This window comes from Hordeum vulgare, chromosome 3H, assembly GCF_904849725.1.
Source record: "Hordeum vulgare subsp. vulgare chromosome 3H, MorexV3_pseudomolecules_assembly, whole genome shotgun sequence".
NCBI classification, from domain to species: domain Eukaryota; kingdom Viridiplantae; phylum Streptophyta; class Magnoliopsida; order Poales; family Poaceae; genus Hordeum; species Hordeum vulgare.
Window position 1 is genome coordinate 591,895,517 of NC_058520.1, and position 21,758 is coordinate 591,917,274.

The 21,758-nt window shown below is 44.1% G+C and overlaps 1 protein-coding gene across 1 annotated transcript; it reads right to left on the reverse strand.

Moving 5' to 3' along the window:
- Positions 1–7,665: 7,665 nt before the first annotated feature.
- On the reverse strand, positions 7,666–21,503 carry LOC123445431 (methionine S-methyltransferase-like). Its single transcript, XM_045122419.1, is given in 13 exon segments — positions 7,666–8,158; positions 8,394–9,029; positions 9,031–9,351; positions 9,581–9,760; positions 9,907–10,218; positions 10,683–10,817; positions 10,912–11,148; positions 11,228–11,416; positions 11,618–11,806; positions 18,754–18,849; positions 18,939–19,145; positions 19,546–19,739; positions 21,078–21,503. Coding segments are annotated over 13 exon segments (3,231 nt in total). The 5' UTR covers positions 21,328–21,503; the 3' UTR covers positions 7,666–7,873.
- Between the last annotated feature and the right edge of the window lie 255 nt (positions 21,504–21,758).

Sequence of the window (21,758 nt, forward strand, 5' to 3'; positions counted from 1 at the left end):
GATGCACAATGGAAGAAAGTCAAGAAGTATGCTTTTAAGAAGATGGCCACACAATTCTGCAACTCGAAGAAAAGCGTATGATTCGACTTCGGCAAAAAAGACAAGACTCCAGAATTCACTGGACAATATGAAAAGTAAAAAAGTTCACTCGGACTTATTTGTGCAGTTCAAGCAATCAGTAATAGCTAAGGAACAGACGAGGATAAACAAGCAAAATGCTCAGAAAAAAGGGCATCGCCATTTTCAGGGGCCAGGTGGCTATACAAGTAGGCCTGGGCATAAAAACCGAGGGACCGAACACCGAACCTAAACCGAAACCGAAATGGTGGCTATACAAGTAGGCCTGGGCATAAAAACCGAGGGACCGAACACCGAACCTAAACCGAAACCGAAATAACCAATATGAAACCGAACTCTAAACTCGCATGGAACTCTCGGTCTAACGCACGAGCTCGATGAAAGATGCTTTAGTTTTCCCATACGCTAAGGTAGGCCTGGGTGTTTTCTGTAATGCTAGCCCACTAGTTCATGCATAGTGTTTTTCATTTGAGACAAAGCCCATATGTACGTAGCACTAGCAGTAAGTAGGCCTGGCGTTACTCGCATGGACCATGCTCCAACCGCGTGGACGGAAGCCAGTACCCATGTGCGGGCATGCTACCGGTCAAGTGTAGTGACATGTGGCTATATAAGAGGATGCCGCTGTGACTTGTAACGCAGTTGCTCACCGCATTTGGGAATAAACCGAATGAGCAAAAGATGATTGATGCAGGGGTCACTTCATAAACAATTACTTGGCCTGAAAGGTGCAGTAATTGGTTTTTTGGGAATGGGGGAAGTTGGACCCAAACATAGGGATGATTTTGGAGCATGCAAGTCTTAAAAATGTCTTTGACGTTATACTTGCTGCAATAGAGGATGCTCGAACTGGGGTGTTCCAGCCCGAGAGAGAGAACGACGAGCTTACACGCGTCCTCAAGAATCATGTCCATCGGGATGAACACGAGGCAAAGGTGTTGTTCCGTGGGTTGAGGGGTTTAAGGACCGGAACGAATCTTACAAAAGCCGTTCGAGAAAGAAGAATTTGGAGGCAGCCAAGAAGAAGCAAGATGCTAACCGGCTTGTGGAGTTGGAACGCAAATACTTGCGGCAGCAGGAGCAGATCGACACACTTACCCAGCAAACGACGTCTCAGCGGGTGGAGCAATCAGATCCAGCATTGAATAACATCGTCCTAGTGATGCCGAAAAGCAGCGTGGGTTCCACGGGGGTCATTGCTGACGATGCGCTACTGGCTCGTTACCCCGTGGATGAAATTAGAGAGGTGAAAAGTTGTGAGCTACACATGAAACTCAAGAACATATCCATGAAGGTAGCGGACGGCTATGTTTTAACAAATCCCCCTGATGTAACCTTCCGTTCCAATCCGATTCCAGCTGGCTATGCTCGTGTCAGGGTGGATGAAGTGACGCCAGGATATGAGTCACTAGAGCTCGATATTCCTGGAGGTGAAGGGCATCACACACTGCAAGAAGTCTTACGTGGTCTCTGCTTATGGAGAAAGGACTACATCATTTTTCCAAGGCCACCGACTCCTCCTCCAAGTCCGCCACGTCAGCCAAATCCACCCCACCACCCGGCACGGAGCGCATCGCTAGTCCGCCACCACGTTAGCCGACTCCATCCCGCCTCGACATGGAGCTCAGTGCGAGTCCGCCACCGCGTCAGCCGACTCCACCCCTCCACCCCGAGACAGAGCCCAGGGAGAGTACATGGTCATTTCATTTTCCGATGAGGAACCAAAGTCCAAAGTGGAACGATACCACCAACGAAGAAACCCTGCCCTCGTGCAAAAAATAAGTTGGCTTACGAGAAGAGCACGGAGGAAAGAGATGCCCAAGCGGCTAAGGAATTGAAGGCCCATTTTGGACCGAAACCGCCCCCGCTGCCAAGGGAGATAGTACCTTTGGAAACTGCACGGGCGCGCCGTCCTTATCGTTGTTTACCTGTGAGTCTCCCACGCCGTGTATTTTGACCCTACCAGAAATTATGAGAAGAGGGACTACACCCACGTAATGAATATTCTAGATGATGCTCTCCAAGGCTTCAACTTGAGGGGTGGCCACCTGCAGATCAGGAAACAAAGGAACAAGAAGACGGGTTTCTCGAATAATACTAACTTTTGTTGTATCCATGTCCCAGAACCAAGCAAAAATATGGATTCTACCTCCTCCATCTCATGATGGAGTTCAAAAGGGATCACCAAAAGCTTTGCATGACAAGAAGAAATGATGATCATATCCGCAAGTGGGTAGAATCTCATGGAGAAGCGGATTATAAACTTAGAGATGACTTCCTTCGCATCCAGAGGGACATTGCGACGATCATCATGAAAGAAGTCATCGAAGAGAAGGGGATGTTCCACCACGACCCTATATCGCGAGCTGAAGTCTGAACTCGCATAGGCATGCAACGTCAGGATCTCACGTCATTCAAGAAGCTAGGGTGCATCCTCGATGATTTGGAAGGATGGAACTTCTAGCAATTTACGATGCCGATGATAATGATATGTGTCTGTTTAACTTGTCCACGGTCCCTGCCGAACTTGCGTAACGCTACTTTGTTAGTTTGGACATGATGACCTGCGTACCTCTAGTTAATTAGTTTGCGTATGATGAAACTGTGTTGATTATTTATATGTTTAGTATATGTTGCATCTAGTTGCTAACCTTTTCTTTTTCGTGTTGCTCAAGTATATTTTATTGCATATGATTGTACATTCTCTTGATGAAGATGCATCTCTAACAGGTACCTAGATTCTTGATGGCAAAGAAGTGTTATGTCGTGTACAAAGGGAAGGTTCAGGGAGTGTACAACGAGCGGCCTGAGTGTTAGGCGCAAGTGGAAGGGGTCTCGGGCGTCAGCCATAAAGGCTTCAAAAGAAGACAAGAAGCAGAAACTAGTTACTTGAGGTTCACGCTAGCGCAAGAGAGGACTCATAACCGTCGCCTCATGTACTACATAGTTCCACTCTCACTCATAGTGATAGCTCTTCTCGCGTATATCATTGTTTAGATGGATGACGTTGTACTACATAGTATTCGAGACTTGTATCGCTATTTTCGAGATGATGACGAGAGATCACTTTGTGTTGGATGATGATTATGATGATGACATGATTTGATGAGACTATTTATATGTATATGCTATGATTACATTTATATGTGTATGATGATGACATTTGTATGTGCTAAAGAATATTGCATAAACCTGTTCGAATACAAAACAAATATGCAGAAAAAAAATCAGAAACTAATAAAGCATGTGCAAATACAAACTAGGAGTAGCGATGGGAGAAAGTTAACAGCGCGCCCTTACCAGTAGTGCGGCTTAATTCAGAACGTTGCAGCTATTAGCAGTAGCGCGCTCATGTAAATCTCGCTACTGCTACGCATGTATAGCAGTAGCACGGGTCAATACGCGCAACTGTTAAAGGTTAGTTGTAGCGCCGTATCAGTAGCGCGGGTGTCTGCGCTACTGATAAACCTAAAACCCGCGCTACTGATAGGCTTTTCCCTAGTGTATGCTTTCCCCATTACTAAAAAACAATTTTGGCATTTTGAAAAAGAGCTCATAAAATGAAAAACACTTGTTGCTACAAGTTCAAGTGCTCGGCGAGGGAAAGTTCAAAATTGCTACCCACTTTATGCACACATAATTCTCCCTCCCTTATTTGTCAATATTTATTACAAAACTAGGATATTTCAATGCTAAAAGAAATAAACCAAGAAGTTCAAATTACAAAAATAGAGAAGTTTGATATTTACAAAAAACTCAGATTTTCCTTGTCACTAAAGAATAAAAATGACGAATTTCAAATTAAAATAGAGGACTAGTTCTATATTTATAGAAAACTTGGTTGGTTTTCCCAAGTAGATGCTCTCTCACACACACTATGTTGATGTGTTCCTTCTCCTTCATGAAACTGTTACAAAAACTAAAGCGTGAAAGTTCAAATTAAAAAAAAAAGCAAGCATCTTGAAGACAAAAAAAGTTAGATGCTTGTAAAAAAATGTGATTTTTCTCATTTAAAAATCAAGAAGTTCGGATTTTTAAAACAGAGGAGCTCGATGTTTTCTAACAAAACATATTTTCATGCTTGCAAAAAAAGAATAAGAAGGTCAAATTTAGAAAATAGAGAAGTTCAAGGAAATTTATAATGTAAACTAGATTTCCTTGTTTATAAAAAGAGAGTAGAAGTTCACTTTTAAATTACACAACGGTTCAACTGAAAATAAAGGGTCAACTATAAAAACTTCTAAACCGCCAAGATCTAGAAAAACTTCTCAGCATGTAAAGTTGTGCCTTTTTTATGGATTCTAATTGTTATTTTATATAGTTTTTTACAAGTTCAAATTGAAAACAACCAGTGGTTCGAGTGTGCATCATATATGAAATAAAAATAAAAAGGTAAAGTCTGAAAAGAGTTTTGCTACAAGTTCAGGTGGTCGGCCTAGGAAGTTCAAAAATTCTTGTAAAAGAGGTTCATATTGTATTTACTTGTGCGAAATAAACATGAAAATGGTTAATAAAAAGGCAAGGTCCAAAATTTTTTGTTGCTATAAGTTCAACTCCTCGGTCAGAGAAAGTTAAAAGAATTATCATGGGAGAGGTTTGTACAAAAAGAATATCATTTATGTCACACCAACGAATTGTTGAGAAATTACAAACGAAAAAACGCGACAGAAATTCAACGTGAAATCAGCAGAAAGTTCAACTACTACACTGCATGAATGTCGGATGAAAATCTTTTAAATCGTCACGAGTATGAAAAAAAGGATCAACCCAAAAAAACTGCATGTTTACAACAACTTTTCGTCGGTATATCATTTGTTCAATTCCGGTGAATGGATGGAGTGTTACGAGCAAAAAAGTGAATAATAGAGTGAAGTTTAGGTAGACATGCCAAGAAGTTCAAGTACTTCACGCGGTTCATTTTTGAAGAATCCGTTTTACGAAAAAGGCAGAACACATGATCTTACTGTTTTCAAAACTGCTTGAAAATGGCTAGGAATCAAAGAAAACCATCTACATGAAAAAGTTTCGCATTTTCTGTAGCCTTTGAACGGTATATTATTTTCCTCATTCTGATAAAGTTTGTAAAAACTATGGCCAAAAAAGATTTAGCCATTTTGAAAACTGACTTAAAACCGTAAGGAATTGGAAAAAACAAACTACATATAAAAGTTTTGCATTTGTTCAAGCTTTCGAACGCCATATCATTTGCTCCATTCCGAGAAACCATTGCGAAATTGACGCTAAAATACAAACTTAGTACAACTTCAACCATTTTCTAAGTTACTCTTAAACCGTTCATATTTGGACGGAACTTTTTATATGAAATTTTTCGCATTATCATAAGCTTTCCAACGCCATATCATTTTCATCGATCAGACTTGCCATTTTGAAATTAACCCCGAAATACGAACCCCGTTGTTCGGTTTCAGAAATTTCGCATTTTTTAATTTCCTTTTTAACCGTACGGAATTTGGAAAAAGTTTCAACGTATGAAATGAGGGGATTTGCAGCAGTTATTCAACGCCATCTCATTTGCCTCATTCCGATAACAGTTTAAAAATAGGATCAAAAATACGATTCACATTTTTTTGTATAAACAAAAACAATTTTTAAAACTACTCTTAAACCATGAACATTTTGACGAAAATTGAATTTAGGCTGTTACCAGGGTGCCCATAGCTTTCAAATGATATATCGCAAGCCCCATTTGGAGAATATTACGAGTGTGAGTGGATGGAGTGTTAGGAGCAAACAAATAGCACGTGGAAAACAGGGTTGAGTTCAAAGTGGACATGGCGAGAAGGTCAAGTTCTTCACACGGTGCATTTTCAATGGATGTGTTTCGTGAAAAAAGGCAGACCGCATGATCTCTGTGTTTTCGAGATTGCATAAAAACGGTTAGGAATCACAGAAAACTATCTACATAAAAAAAATCGCATTTTCCATAGCTTTTGAACAATATATTATTTGCCCCACTACGACAAAGTTTGTAAAAACTACCGGCAAAAACATTTTTAGCCATTTTTAAAACTGACATAAAACCGTAAGGAATTGGAAAAAACAGTTTACATATATAAGTTTTGCATTTTCTAAAGCTTTGCAACGCCATATCAATTGCTCCATTCCAAGAAACAATTGAGATATTAAACCGAAAATACAAACTCGGTACAACTTCTGCCATTTTTTGAATTAATTTTAAACCGATAATAGTTGGAACAAAATTTGTATATGAAAAACTACGCATTTTCATAAGCTTTCAAACACCATGTCATTTGCATCCCGACTAGCCGTTCTCAAATTAACCCCGAAATACTAACCCGGATGGTCGGTTTCAAAAATTCCGTCATTTTTGAAATCCCTCTTTAACCATAGGGAATTTGGAAAACTTTCAAAGTATGAAATGAGGGAATTTGCAGCAGCTATTCAACGCCATCTCATTTGCCTCATTCGGAGAAACGGTTTAGAAATAGGATAAAAAATACGATTCACGTTTTTTTGTATGAACAAAAACAATTTTCAAAACTGCTCTTAAACCATGAACATTTTGATATATCGGTGTGTGTGTATGTATGGTCGTAGGAGAAATTATATTATGCATCAAAGTGTACAATATGTAGTAGCATAAAATATGTTTGAAATGAAAAAAAATTGAATGGAAAAACACAAAAGGAAAAGGAAAAATAAACTATAAACGCTAAACCCCAACAAAAGACACAAACTCTTTAGTCTCGGTTGGTGACACCAATCAAGACTAATGGTCCTTCGCCCCCTGCCGCACGCTCACTGTCACGTGGAGGGGACCCTTTAGTCCCGGTTGGTGAAGCGGGACTAAAGGTCGTTCCCACAAGGACTAAAGGCCCATTTTCCACTAGTGAGTAACATATGGCAGGGTTCAAAAGACTGTATTTTGGGGGGCAATTCGATTGATGGCTCGCTCACCTTGGGCCCAAAGTTGAGGCGGAAGACTCCAGGGTAGGTGAGAAAGAGGTCATAGAGCAGCAGGGAGAAGACCTCCCTGGCGACGGAAGCCAACGTCCCGACCTCCTACGGGAGCTCTCGCCTCCTGCATGGGGCACTCCACCGATGTTGCAACATGGGGAGAGCTAGGCGATTCTGGACAAGCAGCGCTGCAACTCGCTGTTGGAGAGCATATCGACAAATAAATCCAAGCTTCAGTGGGGGTGGCATGGCGGTGGGCAACGAGGCGACGGTAGCGCAACGTGTGGAGAGCTAGGCGACACCCGCCGAAGACGAGGGAGGAAGAGAGTGAGTGAACGAGGGAGAGAGGACTTTGGGTTCGGTTGGGAAAAAGTTGAGGACAGATTTGCAAAATGACATGTCATACAACTATTAGAGATATTGTTTTTAGTAATACCCTTGTTCCTAAGTACTACCTCCATTCCTAAATTTATTTTTTAGAAATTTCATTATGGACTACATACGAAAAAAAAAGTATGAATTTATACTTTAAATTATGTCTATTTACACTCATATGTAGCTTCTAGTGTAATCTCTTCAAAGATTTATATTTAGGAACGGAGGGAGTGGTACCTGTAACATGTTTGGCTAGGAAAGTCGTGACACTACTTTACTCCGTACAAGCCAATTGCACATCATGCATACATTGACACCAAAAAAATCCATCCTTTACTGTTCTTTAGTTATACAAGACAAAGGTGGTTTTCAAACAGGCAATCAAAAGATAACAATGGTACGTTTCTTTGAGACTTTTCCTTCCATTATTATGGAACCACCCGATCCCTAGATAGTTACCCTTCATCCGAGCATCGCCTCCTCACAGAACCAACTCCTTGAACCTTGTTATGCAGTCCATTGCCCTTTGGAATTCACCACTATCCAGAGCAAAACTGAACCGGCAGTAGTCTTGTATCCCCGTCCATGAGCTGCTGCTTATGCAAAGCCCAGTGGATCTAAGAATGGCTTCCCTGATGTTGCAGCCGTCGAGCTCATATTCAAACCTGTCCATCTTGAAGGGTTTGCCGATGTAGGCTGTCGGTTTCGCCAGCATTGATATACCACCTTGACAGCCAGCAACATCCCAGCCACAGCTCCCAAGTGTCTGTTCATCACAGAAAGATAATAAGAAGGGGAAATTGCCACAAGGCCTGTATGCATGCCCTGCAGACTACACAATGTTCAATTCAAAGCCCTTGCAGCTGTGCAAAAAGAATGCCTAGCTAGTACTCCCTCCGTCCCAAAATAAGTGTCTTAAGCTTAGTACAATTTTGTACTAAAACTAGTACAAAGTTGAGACAGTTATTTTGGGACGGAGGAAGTACTAAATATAGACTAACCTTCATCAACTGGTTGGCCTGGTTCTTTAGTGTCTCCTTTTGCTCCACTATGAGATCAGAGAAATGATCATCCCTCTCGTTCTTAAGACGCAATAATTTTCTGAAAGTGTACTTTAATGTGCTATGTGGACGGCTCAAGCCCGGAAAACTATACTTAATCAAGTACGGGTTGTTCAAAATTAGAAATCCAAAGTCAAGACCAGCCGTAGCTAGCTCAAGGGACAGCTCTCCAAGCAGAAAAACGGTGAGTTTGGGATCTAAATCGCAAAGAAACCAATCCAACTGCCACCGATTCTGGCCATCAGTTTGGAACTCCAGACCAGAGAAAGAGGTATCTATCACTACTCTAGCTCCAGAACTAGCACAAATAGAAAGCAAACTTTCTATCTCCTTGTTACTGTACACGAAACCAGAAGGGTTTGTTGTGGGACCAGATATATAAACCCATGACCGAGATGCTTTCACACTGCGAATTGCATAATCCAGAGCCAATGGTTCAATCTTGAAGCCTGATTCCACGTTTGTTGGAATAGTGAGCATACGTGCGTTCATAAACTTTGCTGCCGAGACATAGTGACCATTGGTGCCCAAGGGGAATAGCAAAGTACCTCGTTCTTGCATGCAACAAAGAACCAAGTTTGTGGAAGAGTGCAAGGGAGGTGTGGCCATATATAATTTCAGAACGATAGTCTGCTGGGAAACCATAGCTATCATTCACTAGCTGTAGGATACTGGAACGGACATCAGTTTCAGAATCAGTGACATTCTGCCTAATAAAACTTTCAAAAATGAAGGCTTTCACTTCAGAAGGTACTGGCAAGAAGCTCCGATCTAAATCCATATAAATGACGCCAGATTCCTTGGAATCAGGAACAAAAAAGTCAGTTTCTTTTAGGGCAGAGATAGCTGAATTAGAAAATCCTATCATCTTCTCAGGTATCACTTCTGCAGGTCGTCTCTGAAAAAGATCAAAGAAAAATCAGAAGGCAAGAAAAAAACACTCCAGTCACACAATATTCCATAGGTCCCTATTTTCTGAAGTGGGATATCGCATAGGACATTAAACATTAATTCTACTCTAATAGGAAATAAAGATGAAAATTATAAACCAAGCATTCCCATTAATACATTTAGCCGGTCCTCCTGACTGGGTGCTAACAAACTAAAAAAAAGCTAATCCTGTTTACCTTTTGTTGCCGATGGCCCTCACCAATTTGAAAAGCCAGCAGCTCATGGAAAAGACAGCCATAATAGTGCTGGCTGATTACAGAGGTACGCCCTTCCAATAGTTCAATAGTTTGTGATAGTGCCTTGCAGACAGCTCCATCTTCAGAAATGACAAAAGCAACTTCCAGATCAGGATATACCTGCAAGTTTTAATCAAAAATAAGATAGAGCAAATGCAAATGAAAACATTTGGAAATTGCTTTTAAGTATATATATAAGTAGGCGCAAAAGTTCAAATACAGTTCCATTCAATGGAAATCAAATGGTGTGGTAAAGTTATGGTTACCTGATTCTTTACTAAACCGCACAGTATAGCTGTATGGGAAGGTAGGGAGTTTCCAGCAAGATATTTCAATACACCATTAGAGCATGGCAGACTAGACAACTCCAGATGCTCTGATATATCTAGGAGTAACCGGGAACCAACATCTTTCGTTGCAGTTAGTAAATTCACAACAGCAGCACTGGTGATAGCCTCAAACTGAGCCATGCCAGCAACAACAACCTGAGGCTTTAATTTCCTGATTAACTCGATCAACAAATCTGATTGGCGCGGTGCCTCAATTACAACGATAGTGTCTTTCCCATCTGCTCTTCCCTGAAATTTCAGAAGTAGGAGTAGCATCAACATTATTGTATTATATAGAATGAGTGTCTTATCACCATCCACTCTTTCTTCATAGAACGAACAGGCCATTTCTATTGTCCATCTGAAAAAGATTAAAAAGAACACGAAAGAATGTGGCACTATGAAATACTAGAAAACTTATTTTTTAACCGGAAAACTGTAGGGGAGACCCGGCAGTACATTTTAGTAAAAGAAAGCATACGTACATGGGGAAACATGTATAGAGAGGGCAAGGTGGATGTATAACAGGAGAGGGGGCAGAGGGTGGAAAGAAGCGGAAAATAAACTAGACCGGAGGGCTCATCCAGCTACTAAGTAGTAGAGAATGCTCAAAGGAAAGGTGATAGCATGATACACACAAAGGCACGAATGGATGATTGCATACCATGTGTCTTACTGGGAAGATCAATGCTCACAGACAGAGAGAAATGTACCTCAGTCGCTAAAGATCTTAACCACTGCTTCGGCAAGTGTCTGGTCAGATGTTCATCAACAATTGCAAGGGCCGGTGAGAACAATTGAAGAGCATTTTCTATTGCCACGGCACGGGAAGGGAATACAACAACATTCTAGTGACCAGAACAGAAAAGGGTATCAGGTAGATCTTATGAATTTCTAGTAAGCGAACATAAGTGGGAACATGCAACAAATACCATATCTTACATCAGATGTCAGTGAGATGTGGTGGTAGCACTTCATAAATCCAGCAACAAAATTCCGAAAGTTTAGACATCCAGCTGGAGGCTCACAAGGATTGGATTTATTATCTTTCAAAAAACTTGCTAAGTATGCTAGGAAGGGAATTTTTTCATCAGCAACAGAATCGTCATCGAAGGACAAATCAAGGGAGCTGCTGACTTCATGAAATCCATCTTTAAGAAACTCAAATATTTTCTTCACCTGAAAGATTTCTTTTAGTTAGTACTATTCCATCTCTGTGTTATTTCTTTTATATACAATATAAAGAACAGAAAGAAACCTGGATGGGATTGCGAAGTTGACAGCTGTACACAGATAAAGAATGTGAAATGTGGCCACCAGATTTCATGTATGCCCAGGCTGTACGTGCACAGACAGGCTGATCCCCAACTAGATCCATGAAGAACTCAAATCGATGTGTGCTATTCTCCTCAATTTCAACTAAAGCTGAAATATCAGTGTCAGCGGCCTGCAAAGAATCCAACTAGTTGTTAATCATGGCAAACAAAAAAGGCATTGCAACATATAACCACAGCTGGTACCTACAAAATCTAGGCCCTACAGAATGCTGTTGTTCAACTCAAAGTGAATAATGTTGACCAAATCAGGACGTAATACTGGTATGAAGACGACCTGATTATTTAATATTTCGTCGTCACAGCAAGACTACCTGCATAATTTTTGCTTGCCAGAGCTTCTTGATGTGAAATCCACGGCATAGAAATACACGCTCACAGACACCTTGTCCTGATCGACCACCTATGTTGAATACCATAATACCCATAGGCTTTATGACAGCTATCCCTTCTTCAACTGCACGAGCAATCAATCCAAGGCCAAACTCGTCCTCAACAAAACCCTGGATGCAGTAAGGTATGAAATAAGTTCACAAACATAACAAGAGAACAAAAGGAGACTGCCAATCCAGTCCTTACTCCTTACAAACCATCTAGAGTTAAATTCATTGTATAGATGGAACTAAGTTCTCAGTAAACCATCATACATTAATACCCAAAAGATATATCAGGAGTAGAGACCAAAGCCTATAAGAAAACGATATATATTCAAACACAATGCTTTCATAAGATGGTCATGAACAAAGCTAGGCATTGAAGATAGATCACAATTATTATTAGGTAATGTTGTTGACGTTAGTACAATATATACATCAACGTAGAACTAGTTGCATTACAGCCGGCCGGATAGCAAGAAGACCAGGATGGTCCTATTGCAGCAGGAGATAGTCATGTGTTTGGCAAAGACTTGCAGTACCAAGTCAAAAAGGAGAGTCCTTTAGACAAGTATACGATTAAGATAGAGTCAGACTTCTATAAGAAAAGATCTAATAAGTCCAAAATCGTATTAGGAGTGGTCAAAGGTCTGAGCATCCACTATATAAGGATGACATGTATCTATGTTTGAGCCAAGCAAAAAGACTCAAACTATATAAGGATGACATGTATCCTTTCATATGTCTTCTAATTCTTCCACTTTGTCCTCTCTTCGATCGCTTGATTCTCCTGTTTATGTCCTCATTGCTGATGGTACTCCCCTTCCTGTCGTTAGTAGATGCACTCTTACCACTCCTTCATATTTTGTTCCTGATGTTGCTCATGTTCCTCGACTTACCATGAATCTGTTTTCCGCTGGTCAACTTGTTGATTCTGGTTGTCGTGTCATCCTTGACCTTGACTCTTGTTCTGTCCAGGACCGTCGCACGCACACTCTGGTTGGGGCTGGTCCTCGCCGTCGTGATTCTGAGGGTCTTTGGGACTTGGACTGGCTTTATGTTCCTTCCGCTGCCCGCTCTATCGCCAGTTCTTCCGCTTTGGTCGTCTCGGCTACTGGTTCCTTCCAGCAGTGGCATCATCGACTTGGTCATTCTGAGGGTCTTTATAAGCGTTTTGCTGCCATGGTTCATACTCAGTTCTCTTCTCCCATCCATGTGTTCCGTGCTGACTTCGTCGGCGAGTATATCTCTAAGATGTTGCATGGTGTTCTTGCTGAGCAAGGGACTCTCTCTCAATTCTCTTGTCCTGGTGCTCACGCTCAGAACGGCGTGGCTGAGCGCAAACATCGTCATCTTCTTGAGACGGCTCGTGCATTGATGATTGATGCCTCTCTCCCGCCTCATTTTTGGGCTGAGGCCGTCTCCACCTCCACCTATCTCATCAATTTCCAGCCTTCTGCTGCTCTACAGGGCGGTGTTCCTTTCGAGCGTCTTTTTGATTGTTCTCCCGATTATTCGATGCTTCGCTTGTTTGATTGTGTTTGCTATGTTCTTCTTGCCCCCGCGAATGCACCAAACTGACCGCTCAGTCTGTTGAGTGTCTTCTTAGGCTATAGTGATGAGTATAAGGGCTATCGTTGTTGGGATCCTATCGGTCGTCGGATGCGTATCTCTCGGGATGTGACTTTCGATGAGTCTCATCCCTTCTACCCACGCCCATCTTCCTCGACCTTTTCAGTGGAGGATATCTCCTTCCTCACTTTTCCTGACACACCTATCACACCCCTCGAGCCTTTGCCTATTCGTTTCGCTCCCTCTGCTTCTCCACCTCCAGTCGATTTGTCGCCACCATCTTCCACGGTCTCCTCGTCTATCATGTCACCGGATTCTACACCTTCATCTCCGTTGACTTCTTCATCGCCACTCCCCGATTCTACCTTGGCGATTCCTCCTTCCATTGTTCCATCGTTTCCTCAGTGTTACACTCGTCGTTCACGTTCTGTGGATGCCTCGGTGGATGTGTCGTCATCCTCTTCTCAGCCTACTTATGGCTTGCGTTCTCGTCCTCGTCCGCCTGTTGATCACTTTGGATTTTCCACCGCTGGTGCTGCTGTTCTTGAGCCGACTACTTATCATCAGGCTGTTGTTCATCCTGAATAGCAGTTTGCGATGGCAGAGGAGATTGCTGCTCTTGAACGCACCAGTACGTAGGATCTTGTTTCCCTTCCTCCCGGAGCCCGTCCCATCACTTGTAAGTGGGTCTACAAGGTTAAGACTCGCTCTGATGGTTCTCTTGAGCGTCACAAAGCTCGTCTTGTGGCTCGTGGTTTTCAGCAGGAGCATGGTCGTGATTATGACAAGACTTTTGCTCCTGTGGCTCATATGACCACTGTTCGTACACTTCTTGTCGTGGCCTTTACACGCCACTGGTCTATCTCTCAGCTTGATGTTAAGAATGTTTTTCTTAATGGTGAGCTGTGTGAGGAGGTGTACATGCAGCCACCACCTGGGTATTCGGTTCCTGATGGCATGGTATGTCGTCTTCGTCGCTCTCTCTATGGCCTTAAGCAAGCCCCCCGCGCCTGGTTTGAGCGTTTTGCCTCTGTGGTGACTGCCGCTGGTTTTTCACCCAGTGTTCATGATCCAGCATTGTTTATTCACCTTTCTCCTCGTGGTCGGACTCTTCTTCTTCTCTATGTTGATGACATGGTCATCACTGGGGATGACCCCGAGTATATTGCCTTTGTTAAGGCCCGTCTTAGTGAGCAGTTCCTTATATCTGATCTTGAACCTCTTCGCTACTTTTTTGGGATTGAAGTTTCTACTACCTCTGATGGCTTCTTTATATCCCAGGAAAAGTATATTTAGGATCTTCTTGCTCGTGCTGCTCTTAGTGATGAGCGCGTTGCTGAGACTCCTATGGAGCTCAATGTTCACCTCTTTGCTACTGATGGTGATCCGCCACCTGACCCGACGCGTTATCGTCATCTTGTTGGCAGTCTTGTTTACCTAGCTGTCACTCGTCCGAATATCTCTTATCCGGTTCATATTCTGAGCCAGTTCGTCTCTGCTCCCACATCGGTTCACTATAGTAATCTCCTCCGTGTTCTCCAATATCTTCGGGGCACGATCTCTCACCGTCTATTCTTTCTTCGCTCCAGTTCTTTACAGCTTCAGGTCTATTCGGATGCTACGTGGGTAGTGATCCTTCAGATCACCGTTCACTTTCTGCTTACTGTGTTTTTCTTGATGGTTCTCTCATTGCCTGGAAGACGAAGAAACAAATCGCAGTTTCCCGTTCGAGTGCAGAGGCTGAGTTGCGAGCGATGACTCGTTTGACGGCAAAGGTGACTTGGTTACGGTGGTTACTTCAGGATTTTGATATTTCTGTTACTACACCGATTCTGCTCGTATTTGACAGTACAGGTGCTATTAGCATTGCGCGCGACCCTGTGAAGCATGAGCTCACCAAGCATATTGGCATTGATGCTTTTATGTGCGCGCTGTTGTGCAGGATCAGGTTATTGCTCTTCAGTATGTGCCTTCCGAGTTACAGTTGGCGGATTTCCTAACGAAGGCCCAGACTAGAGCACAACATGGCTTTTATCTCTCCAAACTCAGTGTTGTTCATCCATCATGAGTTTGAGGGGGGTGTTAGAGTTGTAATATAAGTCATATACCCTTTTGTATTTATTCTAATATATAAGGGGTTTCCTGCATATAGTCCACCATCTGTACATGTATACATACCGACCTATGGCCTCATGAAAATACAAGTTGCTTATTCCTAACAATAACAACCAAGAGGGCGATATAGGATGCTGGTTTTGAAGAATCGATGTATATGCATATCTGCATGTTTATGCTCCACGTGGATGGAAACTAAAGAGGATTGGGAAGAACCAGCGCAGGCAGAAGAAAGCAGGAGTACGACACCATTGCCGCTGCTATGCTTCTCCTAGTAGGAATCTCCACGACGCCTCAACCCCCTGTGCTCCTCCCCCGCCGCCGAACACCGGAGGAGCCGACAACCAGAGAAGCCCATGCATCTGGACCTGCCCCTGCGTGGCTCAAACTCCGTGCACAGGACAGCAGCACCAACACCGTGCGCTACCCAGGGTCGCTGGCATCACCAATTGAGCTCCTCTACGAGGATAGCTACACACTAGGAGCACACGACGACCATCAGAGTCCAGCCGAGCCGCTAGATCGGAGCAATGGCAACCTCATATCAGCACGTAACGGCCAGTGCAAGCCCACGCCAGCCACCCCCATGCATAGGAATGTGTCCACGGCTCAAGATGGCAACCGGGAAGAAACCCACCGGGTTTTACTTGCCCAAACACCCCGTCCCAGCGAGAAAGCAACAAACCCATCCCCATGCACGGGACCAAAACCCGTTTTCTGAACCCGCAGGAAACCCGTTCTGGTGAGCAGTCTGCGAGAACAGCAGATTTTCAAAGAAAATCAGGAGCATCTTACAGCAATAGCAACAACAAAAATCAGCATATTTAAGCAGCGAAACATGAGATAAATAGCAGCCACAGAGAATAGCATTTTAGCAGCAAACATGGTATATTTCAGGAGTACTTCAGCACTAACAGCAGCAAAAGGGAGCATAGTTCAGCAGCAAAACTTGAGCATGTTTCAGAAGCTAGGTGTTTTGACACGTACGGCGAATTTCGTGTTCGGGTACTGTTGAAACGGGTTTAAACCAGTGAAACATGCAGGGTTTTATAATTTACCCAACAGCAGCCCCGCAGGGATAGAAAGACACCCATCCCCGTGACCCCGTCCCCTAATAGGGTAAAAATCCGCGGGCATGCAGGTTTCGGGGCCCCATTGCCATCTTGAGCCATGGCTCCATATCAGTGACCAGGACAAAGCTTCCATGGAAGCCGGCCTTGCTGGTGATGGCAGCAAGGTGAGACAACGGCTAATATTTAGGGCCAAGAGTGAGAAGGACACTGTCCAAATAGCACTTTTATGGATATGTTTCCATTCGCTGGTTTTTCCGGCACCACCACTGTCACCGACTGGACATGGCAGCACAGCATACCAGGCCACCCCTGGCCCATCCGGGCACGAAACGAGCCCGCTAAGCCTTGCCGGCCATGCTGCAGCAGGCTGGCAACGGCGCAGTCAGCACCCAGCCACTCATCGCCACTCCCCCAACTTCCGAAAGTTCTGCCGCAGACCCGCTAACCAAGCGGAGCCAAAGAGTTATACATGGTCTAATAGGTCCAATAGTATTGGGGACAAGTAAAGGGTCCGAGCGTGTCCTATTTAAGGATGCCATGTATCTATGTTTGAGACAAGCAGGAACAGTCAATCTATTCTCTATAGTCTGAACCTATGTCTCCCCAGTCCTCCACCCACGCCGCTTGAATATCTCCAGTATGGTAGTTATCCCGTTACGAATGAAGGTTTACAGAAGGTAAAGTGAATGGCTTAAGTCTAATGCATGTGGTAAAAACTAGGGTTCTACCGGCCCTCTGCCTTAGGTTATAAAGGTAGGAGGGAGGTTGGCGGAGACGAGGGTGCCGCGGCTGGCGTGACGGCACCGTCTCGGTGCAGGGAGGAGGCGGCGGCGAGTAGTGGAGGCAGTGGCTAGGGTTAGGGTTCCGGCTCCTTTGGGAGCCGGGCAATAGAATTGTCTTATTGCTTAATTCCAAAAGGTGTCTTACAACTGTTTATATAAGCCCTAAGGTAATAAAAATAAGGAAACCTGGGCTAAGCCCCTAACTTAACTAAGATAACTTGGGCAAAGCCCTTAACTAAACAGGCCCTTTGGACCTCCTCCGGCGATAAGTCACGCCGGTCATAACATCTCTCCCCACCTGTGCAAATAGCTTGTCCTCGAGCTGGAAGTCTGGAAAATGTTGGACGAACTCGTCAAGCTGCTCCCAAGTGGCATCCTCCTCCGGAAGACCTTGCCACTGGATCAACAAGCACCACACTCCGCGACGTAGCTGGACCTGCAACACCTTTGTCGGTCCTGGAAGGAGTCGTCCGTCGGAGGTAGGAGGTAACACCGGTGTTGCTGCCGGCGGTTCTCCATGTAAGGGCTTCAACAACCCCACATGGAACACGTCATGGATGCGAGCCCCGGCCGGAAGCTGCAGGCGGTAGGCCACCTTGCCGATGCGCTCCACCATAGAAAATGGCCCTGCGTAGCAATGTCCCAAATTGCGCTTAGCGCACGGGTGGACTGCGTGGAGCGGTGAAGGAGGCGTAGCCACACCTAGTCGCCCACCGCAAACTCTGCGTCGCGGTGATGATCGTCATAGTAGCGCTTGGACCGCTTGTGAGCCTGGAGAAGGCGTTGGCGCACCTCTGCAATCATCTTGTCCCGGTTGCGAAGCAGGTCGCCTGCCGCCTCCGTCCGAGCCGTCTCAGGGTCAACCGGCAGGATGGGCGGGGGCGGTCGGCCATAGACCACCTCGAACGGCGTGGTGCGCAGGACGGAGTGATAAGAGGTGTTGTAGCAGTACTCCGCCCATGCCAGCCAATCCACCCATGCACGGGGACGGTCACCTGTAACACAACGCAAATACATGGCGATCACCTTGTTCACCACCTCGGACTGGCCGTCCATCTGAGGGTGGAAGGCCGTACTCAGGCGGAGCTTCACGCCCACCAGGCGGAAGAGATCACGCCAGACATGCCCCGTGAACACCGGGTCCCGAGGCCAAGGACACGGAGGTAGAAGTACTCTGTGTGACAAGGGCGCCGCGGCCGGCGCGACGGCGCCGTCTCGGCGCAGGGAGGAGGCGGCGGCGAGTAGTGGAGGCAGTGGATAGGGTTAGGGTTCCGGCTCCTCTGGAAGCCGGGCAATAGAATTGTCTTATTGCTTAATTCTAAAAGGTGTCTTACAACTGTTTATATAAGATCTAAGGTAATAGAAATAAGGAAACTTGGGCTAAGCCCCTAACTTAACTAAGATAACATGGGATAAGCCCTTAACTAAACGGGCCCATTGGACCTACTCCGGCGATAAGTCACGCCGTTCATAACAGCATGAGAATGCATTTTCATTTAAGTGATAAACGTGTTGAAGATGTTTCTCGACTTACCTGAAGAGCACAGTAGTTGCTCAAAGAGTACAAGAACTCCTCACTTGAATTTTCAGTTATAATCCTCGACATTGCCTTTGGATTGGGGTTAAGAATCTGAAAAATAAATTTGAGGAGTTACACATTTTGATTCACATAGGGTGTACTGTAATTCTTTCACCAGATATGATAGAAACCGACCATACCTGTGGTATGCATCCAACAATTCGATCTAGTTCAAGCTTATTGTCTCTACAGTAAGACAAAAGATCCGATTCATAGAACTCAACTCTATCAAGCAACGTTTTCCCCTCCCCATCGTAGATTGTTTGACCATCGTCATCAAGCGCATTCAAGTAAAGATTTATCCATGCAATCTTGATAGCTCTTGGGTTTATATCCAGACCATAGACCTACAGAGAAACAAAGAATGCTCAGGATTCTGACAAATACAATAGGCTGGACTATTCCCGTAATGTCGGTTTGAGTGCCCACAAATTTGATATACAGGTATGACCGTCTCAAACTACTACGGTGCATTTTTTTCCTTTTCACAGGTAAAGACTATTCACCATGGTTGGAATAAATATATAGTATTAGACCAGAGCCATGTTCAGAACTTGGGAGCAACATTCTGGTGGATATTGTTTCCTGAGAGCTACCAAGCAAGTTAGACTATCAGTGGATTACCAAAATGTCTGAAAGGTGTTATACGTCATTTAACCTGGTTATACATATAATTGCTGCAGCTCCCACTTCTGTAACAGTGATAATAAAATAAAATACCCACAGAACAAGAGATGACAAGTTAACCTTCAAAGGTAGGCACTTTCCTGCAAGCGCAATGGATATCCAACCATTCCCACATCCCAGCTCTGCTACTGTCTTATCCCTGAAAATGGAATCTGGATGCCGATTGAGGCCGTCATAGAAAGTGAAGGACCAATCCTCAGGACTGAAAATGCTAGGTATCTCCATCATCGTCAGTTTGTTTGTTTGCTGGGATCCTAGAAGCATTTGATAAATTTGTCAAGCAATGAAAACCAAATGATAGAAAACAGGGCAAAGTTTACCTAGATAAGAGAACGAGAAAAAAAAATTGTGTATTAGTGGTTGGGAAAGCTTTTAGCATTACACCAACTATAGGCAGCAGTTTGTACTTTATACATACAAATAGTGACAGAGAAATCATGACTTCAGATAATGTTAGAATCTTGTAAATTACTGCTGTTCCAGTATAAATGCTACTTCTATAGATAATATGAGCTAAAGATAAGGTGTACATACATCGTAGCTTATTTGTTATGGCAATAACTTCACCAGGCTGATTTGTTGATTATTATTCTTATGCTAATATGTTGAAAGATTTTCTAGACTAAGAGGGAAAAGGTTACAGAAAATGTTTCCCACAAAAATATCACTGCCTAGAGACCATCAAAATACTAATCTAAATGAATCATTTAGTCAATGCCTTCATGTGTTCTCACCTCATACGAAATTCCCTTTGTCCATTCTGATTCAATGAACACAGTGTACTCCCTCCGATCCAAAAAAAGTGTTGTCGGAGAGAGTATCTATCAGGACAAGTTTGCAACGAGATAATATAATGTGGTCAGATTGAAGCCTACTGCCCCCATAAATTAAATCCCTAGAGAGCATCAATGTACTCTTCTAAATGGATCATTTTTAATATTTTCTCATCTCATATTTGAATGCAAATAGACTACTATCCTCAGTGTATATGACAGGACCTAAAAGATATTTTTCGTTCACCTTCTTGATTCTTGCTCACCTTAACTCTGGTTCAATTTGAAACAACAAAAAATAACCTAGTATTTTTTATTACAACGGGTTTGATAGAGCACATCTAGATGCGCCTTAAGTATTTAAAACAAAGCAAGCATCAGATAAGGTGACACATCAAATTATACCGAAACAAATACTGGTGGAAGCCTAATACCTATCTATCAAGTAGGAGTAATAACGAGCCAAATGTGTCAAACTGGTCAACAAAGGCATTTCCTGTTATATACAGAAGCCAAACACTGAAACTAAATTACAGCACTCACAGGGCTACCCAGAATCCAGAAGATCAGTTGGACATCATAACAAACAAGGTCACTGCCGTGTAGGGTGCACATGGCACACATAATTTTCGACGGGTGTCGTAGTCAAAATTAGAGCATTGCCGCGCTGGTTAGTCAAAAAAAAAAATCCCAATACTACTAATAATAGACCAAATAAGGTTATCTTGGAATTACTCAAGGCAGTAATTTTACCAAGCCGCTACGCATATCGGAGAAAGCAGATACCCGTGGATGGGAAAATAAGGTGGGATAAGGGACCTTGTTGGAGGTGGGGGTCGAGGATGACGTCGTGGATGCGGAAGTGGAATGTCTGCAAGCAGTCCTGGCCAGCGGCGAGGTCGGCGAAGTGGTGGCGGATGGAACCGAGGAGTCGCCGGGCCTCGGCCCGGGAGGCAGGGGCCTGGAGGCGCTCGAGAACGGCCTTGGCCGCGCCGTACGCGGCGTCGCCGGACTCGGCGCACGACGCCAGGAAGGCATCCACGGCCTTGTTGTCGTCAATCGCCGCCATTCCTTCTGGGTTCCCAGGCTAGGTCAGATGGTTCGAGTGAAGATTGGGTCAGGCGGAGTGTGCTGCAATTGCCGATTAGGTGTCGGGGGAGAGGGAAACGACGGCGCCGTGCCCGGCGAAGACGAGAAGGGGGGGTAGGTAATGACCGAATGGAGACGTATATTTTGGCATGTATTTATCACACCAACTGGCCAGTGCTGTTTCCAGCTTGCGTTTTTTCTTTCCGTCAGCTTGTGGTTCAACCAGTGTTTTTATTGGGTAGAACACAGCGGTTCCGCCACTCGCTCTCACTAGATACCGACTCGGGTCCGTCCCAAGGATGACGGTTGGTTTTTTCTCTCGCGGTTCTTGGGCGATCGCTTCAAGGTCTCCCCGTGGAGTCGCCGGCGACGTGGGTTGATCCTCGTTGTCAGTCCAGGCCTCCAGGGATT